This window comes from Oryctolagus cuniculus, chromosome 19 (assembly GCF_964237555.1).
Source record: "Oryctolagus cuniculus chromosome 19, mOryCun1.1, whole genome shotgun sequence".
In the NCBI taxonomy this organism is placed as follows: domain Eukaryota; kingdom Metazoa; phylum Chordata; class Mammalia; order Lagomorpha; family Leporidae; genus Oryctolagus; species Oryctolagus cuniculus.
This window is the reverse complement of record NC_091450.1, coordinates 28412997-28432720: the sequence shown is the minus strand read 5'-3', so window position 1 is coordinate 28432720 and position 19724 is coordinate 28412997. Positions and strand designations below refer to the sequence as shown.

Sequence of the window (19724 nt, the reverse complement as noted above, 5' to 3'; positions counted from 1 at the left end):
TTTAAAAAGTTCAAGGAAATGGAATTAAAAGGGAAGTGTATTTTGGTGCAAAGTGTTTTGACATCCATGCATACAAAGGGTCCTCAGAAATTTTATGGAAAATGTTTGTTTATTTTATATTTTTTTGAGAGGCAGAGTGGACAGTGAGAGAGAGAGACAGAGAGGAAGGTCTTCCTTTGCCATTGGTTCACCCTCCAATGGCCGCCGCCGGCGCACTGCGCTGATCCGATGGCAGGAGCCAGGTGCTTCTCCTGGTCTCCCATGGGGTGCAGGGCCCAAGCACTTGGGCCATCCTCCACTGCATTCCCTGGCCACAGCAGAGAGCTGGCCTGGAAGAGGGGCAACCGGGACGGAATCCGGCGCCCCAACCGGGACTAGAACCCGGTGTGCCGGCGCCGCAAGGCGGAGGATTAGCCTAGTGAGCCGCGGCGCCAGCCAGAAAATGTTTATTTTGAAAAAAAAAGTTAGGCATGGATTTCACAACTTTTTTGCACCAGAATACACTTTTCGTTCCATTCCACGCAAACGCTTTGGGGTCCCCTGGAGTACAGTGGTTGAGAAGACATTGCGTGTGCGTCTCTGTTAACCTTGCAGTCTGTGTAGCGAGCCTTCCTCTGTTGGTCGCCTACCCTGTTCTCCGGTGACTGCTGCTGTCCCACCCAGCCGTTCTCTGCCTTTTGTCTCGTGATCTCAGCAGGGTGGGGAGCCGGGACCTCACCTGGCCCTGCAGGGACAAGGCCCTGGAACAGGTGGCCCAGAGGGCAGGTGTGCATCTGACCGCCTTGCTCTGTCTCTCCTCTCGCCCACAGTGCCCGGCTTCCCGTATCCAGCCGCCACCGCCGCGGCCGCCTACCGAGGGGCGCACCTCCGAGGCCGCGGGCGCACCGTGTACAACACCTTCAGGGCTGCGGCGCCCCCGCCCCCGATCCCGGCCTACGGCGGGTAAGTGGGGCAGCCCCCCCCTCCAAGGCGGGCCTCCCTGCACCACCCCTCCCTCCCTCTTTCCTTCCCTCCCCGGAGGCACGGAGCTGTTTGCCCGCGCATGATGGTCTTGGTTGCGCCTCCAGAAAGGCCCCAGCATGCAGCCCGGCGCGCGCCTGAAGTGGTGCACCTTGCAAAGAGTGTTGAAAAATGAGTGTAATTTGTCCTGTCATGGTTGGTACCTTTAAGCATTTGACATGTCACATGTTGTTATGTAAATTCTCTTTGAGACTGAATGCTGGAGAACAGAGAAATGGTTACAGCCTAAGATGTATTTCTGATGATTGCAAACATCTGGTTATTAAGGAGGTTGGACCACTTTTGCCCCTGAATTCCTCCACGGAGGGATGTGAGGTTTCCATACATAAAAATCGCTGGGGTGTAGTCGCTGCCCTCCCCAAAGACGCCTTGTGCTTTGAGGTTTATGAACCTGTGTGTGAGATGAGAAACTGGGTGTTGCGTCAAAGGCAAACATGCAAGAGTTGAGTGGAATTGGAATTAAGATGCTTTTTTGGTTGTGCTTCACAAACGCATTAGCTTTCTTTTCTCCTCTGTGAGGGGAATGCAGATGGGTTTGCTGCCGGCTGCTTGTTGGGTCCTTATGTGGGACTTTGGTGTGGCCAAGTGAGCATCAAGAAATGGTGGTAAATGCTATTAAAAAAAAAAAAAGGCATTGACATAGTGGCTGGCAATGCTGAGGTGCTACTCTTCCTGCCCTTCGTTAGAGACACCAGGAGAACATTCCTGGCCCTTAGGATAGGAGAGGGAAGGATGCTTCTACGGCAGTGGCCCTAGAACAGGGGGGCATTTGTAAGGAAAACAGCGGTACTGGTTGTCAGGACAGGAGCACGAGATGCAGGGCCATCGAGGGGTACAGTCCAGGGATGCAGGGCCGTCCCTCCATCACAGGGAGTAGTTAGGCTCAACTTGTCCACCATGCTGCCGTACAGAAACCCTACTCTGGGGGAAAGTCAGCAATACCCAAGAGAATCTGCCAGGAGGCTTCTCTGACCCGTAGCTGGCTTCCTGGTCCTTAGAGAGAATATAGCCACCCTCAGGACTGGCAGGCAGGGTTAAATGTGGTTTTCAACAGCTCTGTTGCTTATGCGTCTGATGTCACCTGAATTAGCCTGGGTCAATGTTCCATCACACTGATGATGGCAAGGAAATATTTTTCATCATTTTTTCCTGTCTCACCCATTCTAACATAGAGCATTTGAGGTGTTTCCAAATAAAACAAAGTTGAGAGTATAAAGAAATGAAACTAGAGTGCAAAGGACGAAGACAAGGCTTTTCAGTTTTCCTGCGTAATTAAAGTTGAGTCAACTCACAGCTTCCTAGTGGACAAAGTTACAGAAAAAAAAAAAAAAGGCAGAAAATAACAAACCAGAGATCAGCTGGCCCTAAGTTCTCCCCATCCTCCAAAATGCATGTACATGTCAGAAACCTTATCTGTCTGTCCATATGTCTTAAGGTATCATTGAGAGTAAAATTTGCATCTACATCCTCATAGTATTGAGCCCATTTTATAGTCCAGAAATGCGATAGAGGTTTTTTTTTTTTTTCCCAAGGTCACATAATGAGTTATGGAGGAAGAAAGAAACAAACAAGTTACCCTCTGGGCTCATGTAATTATGAAAGCAAGATTCATAAGCTATAAATGCGAAATTGCAGGTTTCTGCCACGTTGGTTTGTCTGAAAATCATTATCTTACCTCAGAACATGGTAATTGTAGCTTTTTGCTGTGTATACCCTCAGCATCACACTATACTGAACAGAAAAAAAATAATAAAGTAAAATTATATGGCCTATCCTCACATGAACAATTTATAAAAATCTCAGCATAACACACCTGCTATAAAATTGAAATTTTCTAACTTATAATGAACCTGCTCTTTGCCGGGAATACCCATGCATAACTAATTAATGCCACAATCGCCAGGGAGAGACACAAGCGCTTCCAAATGGTGGAACAATGTGTGTCTGACTACTGCTGAAGGGATTTAATTGTAATACTCCATCAGTATGCCTAATCATTTTGGTTGTGATGGTGGATTGTGCCTCTGTAGTGACAGTAGTATGGCCAGGATTCTCCAACCATACTTAGCACTAAGAACTCTGAGCAGGACTCCACCGAGGGTTCCACAAGGGCTGGGCATGGGAGGTTTTCACATCTTCCTAAATCTGAGAGCAGAGTCTCAGTCGAAAAGAAGGGAATTCAGATGATAGCCTGAGAGTTCCCTTGGATTTCAGACTCTCTGGAGTGCTCTGGCATCTTAAAGGATTCATGGGACCAGCTCATCTTGGAAAAGACTAGAGAAGAGCGAGCCACAGAACGAGAGCTGGCTGGGGGAGAGGGGCCCGCCCTTGAGTTTGTGGAGGCAGGTAGCCAAGTGTCTGGAGACCCACTCCTGTTTCCAGGAGATGATGTCATTGGGATGCAGGTGGTGCAGAGCTAGTAGGAATCTCCTGGAGGAAATCTTCTGAAGGAAGATTTCTGTGTTTAACATCTTTCTTCAGTCCTAGTCAGCTCAGCTCCCTGCTCATTTCTACTTGTCTGTTTGTTTGTTGGGGGAGTGCTAAATGGGCAGAGACAAATAGCATCTTTTGAGGTATTTCTTCCAGTCAGAGTGGGGATTGGTGACATTCAAGCTAATAATTTTGTTAAATATGGTAGGCGGTAAGGTAGGGTATTTTGTCAACACCAAAATGTGTTCTTATCCAAGCCATAGGTGTTTAGAAAGACTTCCCAGGAGAGAGAAAAATAAAGGATACAGTTAAGTCCAGTCATCTCCTGAGATGCCACATTAGGATCTGGTTCTGTGAGTCTCCTCGATACCTGATGATCCCATTCTTTCCTAAGATAAAATTTAAATTTATTAAAGAACTATTTACTTTCCTCCTGTCATCAGTTGAAGAGCTATTTAACTGCCAACCTAAACCTCTGTTCTTCATGAAGCTTCTACCGTGAATCTCTGTGGTTGCTAAAATCCGAACCAAAAGTGTGTCACGTGTCATAGGTCCATGTGGCTCCTACATTCCCAGCCCTCCACAGAAAAGGGGTGAATGCTACCACATCTCCCTGGCTGCACTTGTAGAGCCTTGGGTGATTCCCAACATCAAGATAATCACGTAAGACCCACTAAGGATGCCTTTCCACTCACCCATTTCCTTTTATAGATTCGATGTTTCTGTCCAACTCGTGATATTTTCTGAAGCTCCTTCCAACACAAGATTTGAAGAAGCCCTCGTCTATTTTCTTGCACCTGCCTACATTGAATGCTTTAAGGACATTAATGCATAAATATTCCTTCTGGGGGCAGGGACTGTATTGAGGATGATGAAGGAATCCTCAAAACAAGTAGAAGACCCTAAACCCATCCAGCCAAGTCCCTGTTGATTGCTAAGACAGATGGAAAAGGCTATGTGATGATAGAAGGAGCAGGCTAGGATTCGTGCCGTCCTACCTAGGGTTTGAGGCAGATTAGACTGAGCCCCAAAATCCTATCTCATAAACCTTAGTAGCTTAATTAACCTCTATAGAGTCAATTTCCTTAGAAGGAGAGTGAAGAATGGCCCTGCCTTTGCAGGATTGATAGATGGTGTAGTGGGGACGTGCATGCAAGCTTACAAATAGGAAGTCCCATTGTATGCCACAGGTTCAGTCAACTGTAGCTTCTAGGCTGAGGTTGATAGAGTTATTGAATTTTTATTAGCTGCCCGCACTCTCCTCTTTTTCAATGCCCTTTTGGCTTGTGTACAACACACAGGTGAATCTTACACCTCCCTCTATGCATTATTTACCTTCTTGCTGGGAGGCACCCACAGTTCACAGACCTCCACTACCCCCAAGCCACAGAGATGGATTTGGACAGAGGCACTTGAATTGTTGATGGAATGTACAGATTGTAAATAAAATATTAGCTAGGGAACAGTTTCACAGAGAGCTGAATAGATGAGGTTTTCCATATCTCTCCTTGAATTTGATCCTGGAGTTGAATTTGATAGAGGAACCACAAAGTCTGGTCTGTCTCCTTAGGGCTCACATTTGGGAGAAATGAACATTGGGTAATTACTCTTCAAAGGAGCTTGAAAACTGATGATGTGTGGACCAAGATAGCACTTGGAGACGCAGGAGACAAAGCCTCCAGACTCTGCAGAATCCAGTGTTAGAAGACTGCAGCTCGACCCCTCCCTTTTCCAGAGGAACCCCGTGAGATTGGCCTCACCATGTTCTTCTTCTTAATTATTAAACAGCTACAAATCAAGTGCCTAGTCTATACCATTTATCTTGCATAAGGATACAATAGGGTGCTATAATGGGGCACCATAGGACCTTTAAAAAAATCCTACCCAAATCCTACCTAAGCATGCAGTGTCCGTGTAGGGTTTTGGACTTTGTTCTCTGGGAATCTTTGAGTAAAAGTGTTCTACACATTCTCAGGTAATTAATTCTGACACATCTGTGCACAAGTTCCGAGAGTTAGCCTGTTTGAAGTATGTTTACAAGGCTGCGTGCTACTTTGAGTGAAACAAAGATGTAGAAGTAATCTAGCAGAGAGCTTCTGATATTGGCCAGTGCAAGAATGAACCCTGCAAGTAGATCCTTGGGGAGGTTTGCAGATTCCGGTTTACAAAAACCTGAATTCTGACACCAGAATCTGGCACTATTTTTGTATATCTTTCTGTTTGTAAATCAGCCATGTTTTCTAGTTTTATTTTCTGAATGTCAGATCTCCAACCAGTGTATCTGATGCTTAGGAACTTTCTCATTTAATATAAACACTAGGAACTAAGGTCTTAATTACCCATGATCAGACTACTGCCTAGAATTCTAACTTTGATTTTATGAGAGAGGGTAATTTCTCTTTTTAAGATGTATTTATTTATTTGAAAGAGAAAGAGAGAGATCCTCCATCCGCTGTTCCACTCCCCAATTGGCGGCAACAGCCAGAACTGCACTGATCTGAAGCCAGGAGCTTTCTCCAGGACCCCCATGTGGGTGCAGGGGCCCAAGGACTTGGACCATTTTCTACTGCTGTCCCAGGCCATAGCAGAGTAATGGATCGGAAGTGGAGCAGCCGGGACTCGAACCAGTGTCCATATGGGATGCTGGCACTGCAGGCCGCGGTTCCACCCGCTACACCACAGTGCCAGTTAAAGTAACCAGAAAGTCTCTCCATTGGATGTACAGAGGGAAAGCTTAAAGTTGATGTTTTTAAAGCTTTTTTAGGGGAAGAGGAATTTCAGAGACACCTTTGATAATATGCTTAAATACTGTATTTTCTCTAGGAATATGTGTACAAACATATATACACACATTTCTGTACAAATACCAGAGTCCATAGACCCACCTGCTTTCCATTCAAAATGTTATATTTTAGCACATTAAAATTTTAATTTATTTTCAAGTTAGCAAGAGCAACAGGGTAGAGAAATTTCAAATAACCTTTCCTACAAGAATATATTTGTGGTTGGTGGATATTATATTACACAATCAGATTGTATAGTTTGGAGCATCCTATATTTTAGTTCTTTTTGTTTTTGAAAGTAAACTAATTTGCTATACCGCAATCATCCCCTGCTTACATTCATCCAAATATTTAACTACTGCTACTACCTTTCTAAGAAAATGAGATGTGCTTGGCATTATGTTCTTGCAAATGCATATTGCAATCCCAGAGTGATTGACAAGCAATACAATTACCTTTGTGTGGCTAGACATACCATCTCTGCTTTACAATAGGGCTGCACCTGTTCAGTGCATGACAGCAACTCCCATCTCCTGTGACTGGGCTGAGGTTAATTTATCTCTAGCTGTGTCCTGCACTTAGAACCCTGCTCTCACTTCCCCACGTAACTGATCTCTGCAGTGCACCTGTTGGACGAGGCTTTAAGGTGGATTTGGGTGTATTCTTGGAAACCAGCGTGAGACTGTGTGGAAGAGCTTGCCTAGACCTGGCTCCTCCTTCAGAATGGGACAGCTGAGTGACACAGGATTACCATCAGCTCTGTCTCAAATAGAAGTAAAATAGCACTTGGGAGATGATTGCCACAAAGCAGTGATTCTCTTGGTCCTTGGATCAGCAGCACCAACATCCTTGCAACTTGTTAGAAACATACTTCTTTAGCTCCCCCTCTGCAGTCCAGATTTGTTGAATCAGAAGCTTTGGGTGTGGCATGGGGTCTGCGAGCTCGAGTGAGTCTCCAGGTGATTCTGATGTGTGTTCAAGTTTGCCCACCACTGCCTACCCAAGGAGCTCAAAGTTTGGGCTGTAGAACCAGACCACCAGCTGTAGAGTCCCAGCTACATCAGGACCTAGCTTCCTTTGGTTACTTTCTTCATGTGTACTCATCACCTAGGGGTGCTGCAAGTGTTCATTGTGTAAAGACAGAACACTGCCCATCACATAGGGGTGCCACAAGGGTTCATTGTGTAAAGACAGAACATTGCCCATCACATAGGGGTACCACAAGGGTTCATTGTGTTAGGACAGAACATTGCCCATCACATAGGGGTGCCGCAAGAGTTCATTGTGTAAAGATAGAATATCGCCCATAACATGGGCTGTCACAAGGGTTCATTGAGATGCTGAGCATGCCCAGTGCTGAGACTGGGGACTGACCCAGGGCGATTGCTCTATACCTATGAGTGGCGGTAGTAATGGTGCTTGTGCTGTTAGTAACTTAGAGAAACATCACACAGCTGCCAAGTGGCTTCGTCTCACAACACCAGTGAGGACAACTCTATCAACTCCTCGTCTTTTTGGAGTTGAAGGTAGATCACTCATGCAGCCTTTCATTGCTGTCCGAAACACGCATGTGTTGCACTCCGTGAAAGCAAGCCGGCCCTTCACAGTGTGGTTCGTAATCACAGTTAATTTTGTTGACTTCTTTTCTCCTGGAAGCTGCCGTATTCTGTTGGGCTTCTGAGGCTCCTTGAGGTCCAAGCATGCCCTTCCTCCAGGCCCTCCGAGCAGCCGGTGCCTTCCTGCCACGGGGCTTTGCCTGGGCTCTTCCCTTTGTCTCACCTGTCTGCCTCTCTCTCTGCTAGCTGAAGCTTCCAGCTTCCTGTGTCACTTGTTGGGATTTCACATCTCCATTGCTGGCTGTGTCTCTCCATCGCACATGCAGGGCACCTCTGAGCCTGCCTGCTGTAGCTCTGATCACAGCTTCAGTTTTACAGTCTGTGTGCATGGCCTTGTCACTGTGTCCCCAGATCCCTAGAAATTCCATGAGGGCAGGTGCAGTGCGGTGGGGGAGTTTGCTCGTCCTGCTCTTCAAGCCTGGGCATAGTGGTTGGGATGTAGTACATCTTTTAGAGAGAGAGAGAGAGAGAGAGAGAGAGAGAGAGAAACACTCATATTTGCTTCACCTGAACTTGTCAAAATGAGGACGCTAGGTCACACTTTCTGTTTGCTTCAGTGTCTCTTGAATGTAGAATGTCCATGCCCAGAGTAATTTCCCTCGGTCCATGGTGGATGGCAAAGCAAGGCAATGAGGTTGCTCCTCTGAGCACAGAGTCCTCAAAGGTGGATATCTAGGTGTGTACTTTTCTCACTTGCGGAAGTTGTTGGTACATATTGGCTTCACATGGAGTCAGCAACTGGCCACAGTGCGTCACTTGTCCTTATGGAAGAAAGGTTGGATTTTCCATCCGGAGTTCAGCCTCAGCCACACCAGGTGGCTCTTCTACTAGCCCACCCTCTGTGCCTATGGAAGAGCCCCCAAGGCCTGGGCTCTTCTGTTCTCTCCAGTGCTTACAGAAGAGCAGGGACAGAGCAGGTCCCGCTATGCACATATTTAGAAAAAGGCATGGTTTCCCATATATGTACATGGGAAATACATATATGTGTGTGTATGTGAAAATTTTAATATTTTGTTAATACTTGCACCACTTCCTGTCTAGTCTCTTGAATTGCCCTCTTAATCCATGGTCTACTTTTTGCTTTGGTTTTTTTTTGAGCGACACAAGTTATTTGTGTGTTTTTTTTAAGATTTTATTTACACTTTCACTTTATTTGTAAGGTAGACAGAAGCAGAGACAGACAGAGGGACATTTTCTATTTCCCTAAATGCCTGCAACATCCCAGACTATGTCAAGCCAAAGCCAGGAGCCCAGGATTCAGTCTGGGTCTCCCACATGAGTGGCAGGGACCCAACCACTTGCTCCCTCCCAGGGTGCAGGCTATCAGGAAACTGTCATCAGGAGCAGAGCTGGGACTCTAATCAAGGCCTTCTGCTCTGGGATGCAGGCTGTGTTCTCAGTCCAGCACCAAGCACCTGTCTGCAAGTTCCTATTTTTATGTTTTGTTCTCCTTCCTACCCCCCTCCGTTAACACCAGCCATGGATACTGACTAACCAAGTCCTACCCAGGCCTGAGACTGTAGGCTTCCTCCTCCCAGTGTGTTTTGGATTCTACTTAGAGCTGATAAATGACTGTCCCCTGTCTGCCACCTCCTCGTGCCCAACCTTTGCTCTACAATAAGGGCACTGTTCACTCAACAGATAGCTATTGCACACCTTCTAGGTACAAAATCGTGTGTGAACAGTGAGTGAGATAGAAGGCTGACTAGGCCTTTGGGTGCACAGCTTTCAATGTGAAGTGAACCCCGTGTACAAATGCCTTAAATAGGAACTAGAAATGGATGAATGGTGCAGATGAGGGTGTGAACACGGGTGTCCCTGGTCACAGATAGGAGGAATCACTCAGCTTTAGGTGGCTGTTTGGCCACAAAGACAGGGTTGGGGCTACGGCATTAGGCGTGTTCAGTTGTGTGAGCAGTATCTAAGTTGCAGGTTTGCATCACGGGCACACACGTGCCTGCAGATTTCATTCTCTTTCACAGTGAGTTAATGAGTCTCCAGTATCATAAGTGATTTATCCAAGGGCATAGAACTGGACAGGGGAGACTGCAGTTTGAACTCAAATTCTACATGGTTCCCATTTTGTGTGGCCCTTGGGTGCAGAGGTATTTGCTTTTGGAGATGGTATGGGGAAAAGAGGCGTCCGTAGCACAAGGCCTAGCATGTGCACAGGCGTGGCAGCAGGAAGGAGTGGGCCGGAAGCTGTTTTGATTCGGCTGAAAGACCAGTTCTGTGGTTTTAGGGCCAAACTAAATAGTTGTCGCTCTCATGTCTCATCGGATCTGTGCCACGTCCTGCTGGTGGAGGCTGGCCCTGCCTTCTGACCCCCAACAGACATTGTCTTTTTGTGTTGGAAATCTCGAGCGAGAATTCAAAGCACAGCTCAGGAAGCCGCACACCTCAGCATCTTGGATTAGGGCTTTACGCTGCTTGACAAGTGCTCCCGTGAACTGTAGCCCTCCCGGATCAGGAGTGAACAACAGCTGAAAGCTGTTCCCCCAACCTTCTTAGCCTGTGAAATCCCTGCCACGTTTTAAGGATAATGGCACTTGGGGTTTTGTCAGTCAACTCCCAAAAGCTCTGGGAAGTGCCCTACGGTGTTCTCCAGCAAAGCAGTGTCGCGGCTGCAGTGTGTGCGTGTGTGTGCGTGTGCATGTGTGGGTGTGTGCGTGTGTGTGTGTGTATTTGTGTTGTTGTGGATGACCCTCCCTTGCTCAATATGCTCGGCTTACGTGTGGGTCTACTGCGCTACAAAAACCTGCTGGGATCCTTCAGTAATCAAAGTTGTGCTTCTGTTAAAACCCTGGCTTCGTTCGACGGCGGGGCTCATTGGTCCTCTGCCAGAATCGTAAATCATCTGGAAACTCCATGGGAAGATATCAGGGGAAGGTTATTAACAACAGCTACCGTCCTTTGAAAAACTTGTGTTTAGAAACCAGCATTTTTAAGTCCAAGATATCCTGTGATTCTCGCAGAAGCCTGTGAGGTGTGCAGGGTACATATGATCCCCCAAAACCCATGTAACACTTAGGAAATTTGAATGGGCTTACCCCGGTCACGTAGCTGTGAGCGTGTACTGTGAAACCTCGGAGAAGTCCACCAGCGCCCCTCCTGCCACCCACCCTTGAAGTCCCTCCTTTCTGAGATGACAACCACGCGGGCAGTGATCAGAGGGCTCCTGGGCAGTTGGCCTTTTCAGTTAAATGTGGGATTTTAGTGAGCTAGAATTTATGTGTGTATGCACCCGTCTATACAGGTGCACACATGTATATAGGATCACATGTATACATACACATATTTGCAAATACATTCTTGTGTGTACATCCATACCCATGTGCACACACATACATTTGAATGTCAGGGCATGATATAGACAAGCACATAGCTGTATACATAGCTATACACGTTTACATGCTAGCACAGGTGTGCACGCAGTACACCTCCACATGTATGCACACATATATGCCTACAAGGCACACACGTAAGTTCTTGCACACACACATAGACACATAGCTCTCACATACACATCGTTAGTGATAAGCTAGTGGTATTGCCCACAGAAAACACTACAGACTCTGTCTCTACCTTTATGATCTCATTTTTTCACACAGATGTGTGGTTTGGATTTTTGGGGGGTGGGCAGAAACCAGGCGGCTTGACGGTAGATTCTGACCTCGTAAGATGCTCGCGTCTGCACAGCCCCTTAGAAACCACCTTAGGCCTCTCTGCGTTTCAAAGCTGCGCATTTCCGCACCGCCTCCAGAGAGCACGGGGAGTTTGGTGCCCAGCACACAGCTGCGTCCTGATTCTGGGTCAGCACTGAACCTCAGCCTCATTTTCTACTTTGATGTCTCCAACCTCCTTAATCAGTTGAAAAGTCTCCTTGGTTGCCGTGTATTGGATCTTGTGACCAGACTAACTTTGCCAGTGCAGGGGTTGGTGTGTCTGCATGGGGAAATGCACTAATATGGATGTTTCTCTTTGTGTGTGCACCCTTGCAGTGTTGTTTACCAGGATGGATTTTATGGTGCAGACATTTATGTAAGTATTCATTAACGTGCATGCCGTCCTTGTTTGCTCCCAGAGCCATTCTTCTTACAAGTTTGCTGTGAGTTTCTCGACGCAGTGTGGTCAGTGTGCACTTCCTGGTCCACAGGAAAGAGCCCCATGACTTCTGTCTCAAGGCAGAAAGCCTTGGCTCATAAACTCACCTGCTGTTCAGTGAAGGTGGCGTGGCCGCCTTGCTCAACTTCTTGATAAGAGCAGTGGCCTCCACCGAAGATGGCATTTGCTCATGCCACATGAAAGAACACACACACGCACCCTGATGAAACTGTCCCCAAAGTTCTCAAAACTGTCTGTGTGTTTGCAGTATAATATTTATAACAGCTGTGCTTACCAGCTGCAGAGGGTTAAAAGGTATTTTCATGGCTGATGTTTTTGATACTTTCCTTATTAATGTAATTTTTTTTTTTACTTATTACAACAACTCTAGAAAATCTCTCTCTCAGGCTCTCTCACTTTCTCTTCTCTCTCTGAATATAGATTATTTCAGGAAGAAATACCTCCTAATTCTCCCAATTCAATCTGTGTCAACCTAGGCATCACGCCCTCACTTCTCTTAACCTATTATTCCTTCTACTTCCCCCAAGCCTTTCTATATGAGTGTGCTTTTCATTTTTGGAGAAGAACAGGGTGTCTCTCACCACAGGTACTGTGATTAAACTCACCTGTGTTGGACTCGAGGCACTTGGTCTCTCATATGGTGACATGAGCATCAGTGTTATAAAAAATGACTTGGAATAAACCCAGTTTTAAAAATGGGAAGTATTGAGGAGTGTATTTTCTAAATGGCATAGTTTATTTTTATTACACATGACCTCAAAGAGGCAGTGGAATCATATTTGTTGTTTTATAGACTAAATAACAAAGAAGAATAAAATCAAATTTCTGATCAAATTGATGCCATTTAGTAGAAAATGAGAAAGACACTGGTTATTTAATTTTATTCCTTTTGAATTTCAAATCGTTAGAATTTTCAGACATGGTATTAATCTCCATCAATGATGGATTTACTGAAGTTCTATTATTGCATCTAGTATATTTTCTACAATCTGTGGGTTAGTTTTCTTTCAGTAATGAAATGAGCCAACAACCCCTATGGCCTTTATTCACCCAGTGAACAACCAATTTCCTCTTTTCTATAGCATCCGCTGCTCCTTCTCCCTTCCACCTTCTCCAGACTTTCAGTTTGTTTTCTGTTACAGCGTGAGACAGGCCAAAGCTGAGCAAGCAGCTGAGGAGCCCAAATGCCAGGGCTCGCCCGCTTCACGTGGGACCTTTCGGGCAGTTATGCAAACGGCATCGCTAGGACCACAGATGACAGAACTGAATTCAGGGCTTTGTTTATTTTCACTTGGGAGATGGAAACAAGTAGCTAAGGAATGGAGAATTTAAAAAAAAAAATACACTAAAAAAAAAAAAAAATTCCATCAATACCTACCCAAGAAAGAAAGAGCTGTGCATTTTCCTCAGCCTAGCTAAGAACAAAAATGTAATTGGCTATCATTTATTGAGTGACTGGTTTACCAAATGATTTCTCTGTCACTGCCCAAGCCGGCCCAAACACTTTAGTATCGTTGTCCTACTGTCCGTATTTTAATGCCAAGATTTTCCAAAGGGCAGTTCCAAGTACCTAAAGAAGTCACAGAAAAACATTCTGAAATATATGAGTGTTGCTTACCCAGTGCATTTCTGGCTTGTCTCCAAGGAGACCGCTGGGTCTGCCGAGCTAGCTGCAAACTCTGCTCTGTACAAGAGGATGGCTTTGGCATGCTGCTGCTGGGGCAGTGCGGAGGGAGCGGAATGAACCAAACCACCAGACCACGCACCACTGCAGCAGGGCCAGGGCTCACTGATGACCTCCTGCCCATGTAAGGGAAAGAATGTACTCCCTGCTCTCCAGAATTTACCATGCACGACTCCCCCTGGCCAGAGGGATGTTGGAATCTTGAACGTACTTTTTCAAGCTACCGTTGCTGTCTCCCTTCGGATACTAGTGTGTTCTGATGATTGGAAATGTCCTCGATGTTCCTTTTGGGAAAGAGCTGATGGTTCAGAAGATTCCCAGGAAATCGGGAGAGAGTTTTATTTTATTTAAAGAAACTTTCCCACTTAGACTCCTTTGATCTCATTAAAAACGGTGCACAATTAAAAGGCTTAGGGCAACCCGGAGAGGACCTGGACCATGTATTAGACAAATCTGCCTCCTCTCTCGGGCTTAAGCCTCATATTTCTCAATTTTCTTGAGCAGAGAAGGGTGTTTGTAGGTTTGATTACTTCTAAGGGAGGAAGCTGATGCAGCTCTCAGTGCCATCTTTGTCCATTCGGGCAGTGTATCAGGCAGCTCAGCACAACCGTAACAGCCGGCACTGCTGGACCACTGCCCTTCCCCACAGGCCTGCTCCCTCCCTCCCGTTGCCTTTGTTCTCTGCGGGCTTCCGGTCCCTGCCACCTAGTGTTGGAGGCCATGGGTCCTTTTTCATCCTGCTGGAGCACATGGATTTGAAAGACCTGCATGGTCTTTTTTTTTTTTTTTTTTTTTTTGACAGGCAGAGTGGACAGTGAGAGAGAGAGACAGAGAGAAAGGTCTTCCTTTGCCGTTGGTTCACCCTCCAATGGCCGCCGCGGCCGGCGCGCTGCGGCCGGCGCACCGCGCTGATCCGATGGCAGGAGCCAGGAGCCAGGTGCTTTTCCTGGTCTCCCATGGGGTGCAGGGCCCAAGCACCTGGGCCATCCTCCACTGCACTCCCTGGCCACAGCAGAGGGCTGGCCTGGAAGAGGGGCAACCGGGACAGAATCCGGCGCCCCGACCGGGACTAGAACCCGGTGTGCCGGCGCCGCAAGGCGGAGGATTAGCCTAGTGAGCCGCGGCGCCGGCCTGCATGGTCTTTTTTTAAAAAAAAAAAAAAAAAAAAGAAGGCTCGGGCACTGTGCAGGTGGCCCTCAGCTGAGAAGAGGGAGAGTCTCAGAGTGAGGAAGAAGGCGGGGGGAGGAGCGTCCCCCCCCCCCGGAGGCCCTCCTTCCTGAAGGCACGACATGTTCACATACATGCACAGGCACACACACACGTGTACTCATGCACATGCCTGTTTACTTCAAAACAAAGGGATCTGGCTTTCACGATTGGCCTATCAACTGTACAAGTTCACTGTTATTGCTCCATGGCACCCAAGTTAAAACAAAAATCCTCTTCAATTAACAGATGGGGCCAGTTAAAATAATTCAATCAGTAATAGCAGAACTAATCCAGACGGTGTGAAAGCAGCAGCCGAGGGACTGCATTTCCTAGACCTGAAAAGCCATCTGGAATAGTTGCAGATAAAGACAGCCAGAAATGTACCAAAGAACAGGAAACACATGTTGCTGATCCTTCGTTGAGGCGCTTGTTGGTTGGCCTTCTCAGAGATCAAAGAAGACGGCATTTGGCCAAAAGATGATGGGGAAATAAAAAGAAGATAATTATTATAGAACTGCTCAAAAGAATCGAGGAGTTGTCCGTGGATGCTGAAGTAGGATAGGAAACAGAGCATGGAAGCCAGAGAGAGAATGAATCCACACAGTAGCTAGCCAGCATGTCTTGATGGGATTCCAGTGCATTTTTGCCATTTGTAGATTCTGTTATAACAAGTCTCTGGTTGACACCATGGCTAACAACAGTTATTTCTGGATTCATGTCACTCCGCCATCCAAATATCTTAAAACAAATTGGTGTCCTCATTTCACCCATGTTTGAGCTCAAGAAGAAGTGTCAGCCGCTTCAGAAATGCAGAGAGCTGGAAAGCAAGCGCTCGGCAGATGCACGCCAGGGCTTTCTCCCTGAGCCCCTGTTTTCCGTGTGAGCTGTGCACTCCTCACCTGGCTCCCGTCCTCCCGTACCACAGGGGAGGGGACTGCCCATCAAGGAGCCCGTGGGACACAGGGTACTCAGCGATTTATCTGATTTATCAGCCCCTCATCACCACGGCCCAAGCAAAGAGCTTGGGTAAATTTCATTACCTCTTTTCTTTTTCTTCCTAAAAGAGGAAACATTTTTTTTTAGAAGAAATCATTTGTCCAGAAATATTCCCTGATAATCGGCTTGAGTGCACCTGAGCGGACTACAGAGTTCAGCACTTACACCCTGAGCCCTCAGACTAACGTTGTTTGCTGCCTTGAGTGAAATCCGAGAAATGCAGTGACACACAGGAAAAGGGCAGGGTGAGAAAGAAGAGACCATGGAGACATGGTGGGTTGGGCGGGCCTCGGGGGATCCGTCTCCACTTGAAATGTTCACGTAAGCAGTGGGAGCCGGAGGAAGCACACAGAGAAGACAGAGAACACTGACAGGCATAGCTGCACAAGCTGGGATGTCAGCTTGGAGAGCTTAAGTAAAACTAAATTGGAAAGGAAAGCCAGACTGTGTATTAAAAAAAAAAACACACATGCACACGCGTGCACACACACATACACACACACACCCCTACACACCTACCTCCGTAGGGAAGGTCCCTAAATCTCAAAGTGGTAACCACTTTAATGCCTGCCCTGGAACTGGAGTATCTCGCTGCAGACTGAAGACACTAACGTGACCTCACCCATGAATACTTCTCACATCTAAACATTCCTGTCTGCCATCAGGGTTCTGCTGATACTTTGTCAGTGTTAGGTTGCAATGAAGTGATGACATATTCACAACACTTATGTTAGTGCTATCACTTTTTATTCTCTTTAAATCTTTTCCTTTCCTCCACCATTCCTTCCTGCCCTCTTTATCAGAGAGAGAGAGAGAGAGAGAGAGAGAGAGAGTGAGACAGAGAGTCAGTGTCTCATGTGCTGGTTCATGTCATAATGCCTGCAATGGCCAGAGCTGGACCAGGATTGAACCCAGGAGCTGAAAACTTCCAGGTCTCATGTAAGTGACAAGGGGCCAACCAGTTGAGTCATCGCCACTGCCTCCCATGCTGTGCGTTAGGAAAATGAAGTGGGCAGTAGAGCCAGGATCAAATCCAGGCTGTCTGATGTGGGTCTCAGGCGTTAGACTAAACACCCACCTTAACAGAAGGTTTGTAAACACAGACAAACAGGTTTGCTAGCAGCCTTGGTAGCTCCTGGGTGACAGGAATTCATGAAATGCCGTTTTGCTATCTGTGTCATTAGAGGAAATTGGTTTAGTGATTAATAGTGATTTAGTAATAAGTGAAGATGATGCCATTGTGGTTGTGGCTGTGCTGCTGTGGCAAGTGCCCTGAAGTCAGGTGTCCACACGCAGCCCTCAGGTTTGCCAGAGAATTTTGATCACAGGATAGAGGTTGATTTGCAGTAGATCACTTGAACCATTGGAATGTGCTTTGAAAGGTAAGGAGCCATGACAGTATCCTTTTTCTCCTCCTTCAAAAAAAATAAGTGCAGATTATGTTACAAAAACAAAAGTGCGTGTTTTTTGCCCACATCTCCATCTTCTTTAGCACTTTCAGTAACACAGATTTTCCCCCAAATGAGTTACCAATACCCAGCCTCCCCTTTGGTTTTTCATGGTCCCCTGAAGTTCGAGAAGCAAACTTGTAAAGGGATTGCTCTGGAGTTTCTGTCTGACTTATGCATTTCTTTTATTTATTTCATTTTGCATTGAAAACATTACATTTCTGTTTCCTTATAGAGTAGTGTATCAAGAGCCTGTGTATGGCAATAAATTGCTGCAGGTATGAAATCCTGACTGGTGGAAGAACTCCTCACTCTGATCGTGGGTCTGCTCTGAAGTCCTTTACTAACCAGACACTTCGGGGGAGGGCAAATGTTTCCTAACATAGGAGGAGGAGAGACTTCACTGAATTTTCCAGTTTCAAAGTGAATTCTTCTAGAATATGGATGGTCACCCCTTTATCTTCTGACACGTCCACTGATTGTCATGGGGAAGTTCCTTCCAAATATTACGGCACTTGACCCAATGTTAGTCGCGATGTTAGTGAGCCATAGCCATGAAGTTGCTAGATCCTGAGTGTGTATCACAGTGGAGGTCTAGCTTGACTGTTCCTTCCTTGCTTAAAAAGTATCTGGATTCAAGCAGCACAAATTCATTGAAAAGAACCAGAGAGTTCCATTGGACCGATTATCTGAATAATTGTTTGGTAGGTTGGTGGGGTCTGCTGGAATGGCTAAATCACAGACTTACATAGTCCACGTTCACCATAGCTCACTTCTGCTAGAACCTCCCTGGCTTCACTGTGGCCTGTTCCTCCCTTTGTAAACAACCCCCAAATGAATGAATCTGGGGGAGGAGATGTCAGCATATCCATAGGTGAGAGATTCTCCAGATTTGATCCATACCATTCAAGCTACAGCTACAGAGAAAGGTGAATCCAAAACTCTGGATGCTTAATGAAAATGTTACTACCTGAGTTTTCCTGTCACCTGTTTTTATTCTGTTTTTCTTATGTCAATTTAAAAAGTACTCTCTAATGGATGACTGAATTTTCATTTAAAAATACAACGTTATTACAGAGGTACATGGACATGAGAGGGAAAAATAGTTAAAATTCCTGAGATCAACTTTCATGGTCACATTGGAAGAAAACTGGGCTTCCATTGCCACATAATAGCGGAATACGTGATGCGGACAAATTAGGGAGTCATGATTTATATTTATGTTTTCATTTTGAAAATACCCTTTCCATTGTTATTACAGTAATTTCAGTTACATGTATACCAATACAACCGCTTTAGACAGAGCAAGACCAGACCCTTGAGTAGCCTAAGAAAGGAGGAAGCCTCTTTCTTTGTTTAAGCCCACTGCTACCTTCCTGTGCACTCAAGCTAAGGGGAGGTGCACAGACCACACACATATTACACCCCCACCCATCATGCCCGTGTCCACTCCACACACAAGTTTCCCCTCTCCTCTTAACTGACTATTGGGCAATTAAAACATCTTTTCTGGAAAGAATTCTCTAACATGAAAACCTTGATTTCCATTATCAGCCTACCTTGAGAAGCCTTGGAGATGCAGGGTTGTCATCACTGTTATTGATGCAAATGGCAGCAGTTCTATTTTTGTTTAACCCAGAATTTCCCAAATCTCTCTGCTCCTAAACGCTTTCCTTTCCCTGCTGCTGTCAGTATCCTACAAGCACAATTTTTCTGGAGCATCCTTTGAGGTCCTCAGTGGGTATGTTCCAGAGAGTTCATTAACAAAGGTGGTGGTGGTAGAGACAGGGAGCTCCACATAGACATCTTAAATTTCTTTGTATACAAGGCAGTTGCTGCCCAACATGAAGAACATGAGTATATTTTGTGAGTAGGGAGTGTAGGGCTGTGTTGTATCTCTAGTCCCCTTTCCCTCTGCCTTGGTGGTGGAGATAATCTCATTGTCAACAATGCATCTTTGTCGTAAGGTTGGGAAGAGCCAGTTCAACATGAACCCAGCCTTGTGGCTGTAGCCAGAAGCAAATACTCCTTTTTCACACATTACCACAGAACCTTGCAGAAGCTCCGGCTATGCTCAGCGAGCTGCAAAATATGAAGCAATAAAATTGATTAGAGTCACCTGTTAGAAAGGCAAATTAAAGCAATTTGTATTTTTTGATCATTTTACAGTGTATGCACACATATACAAGTTAATACACAACTCTGTTATTCCCATAATGTGGATTTCATAGGAAAGAAAAATAGCTAAGAAAGACAAGGCAGTAGATAGAGGTGGAGGTATCAAACCATCTAATACGTCTTTTCCCCCAATTACTACATGTTTCAGGCATGGCTTGGACTTGTGCTGTGTAATTCTATAGCCACCAGCCCCATGTGGCTATTTACATTTAAATTAAAATGAATTAAAATTAAA

The 19724-nt window shown here is 45.9% G+C and overlaps 1 protein-coding gene across 40 annotated transcripts in view; it reads left to right on the top strand.

Moving 5' to 3' along the window:
- The window catches only part of RBFOX1 (RNA binding fox-1 homolog 1), a 2206955-nt gene that overhangs the window by 2148744 nt on the left and 38487 nt on the right, over positions 1 to 19724 (top strand). For 22 of the 40 annotated variants that reach the window (XM_070063950.1, XM_070063945.1, XM_070063957.1 and 19 more), the window contains 2 exons: positions 810 to 942; positions 17547 to 17589. In XM_070063950.1, coding sequence (XP_069920051.1) covers positions 810 to 942; positions 17547 to 17589 — 176 coding nt within the window. Of the gene's footprint in view, positions 1 to 809; positions 943 to 11850; positions 11891 to 17546; positions 17590 to 19724 lie in introns of all 40 variants that reach the window. The other 18 variants (XM_070063952.1, XM_070063960.1, XM_070063951.1 and 15 more) reach the window with 1 other exon arrangement.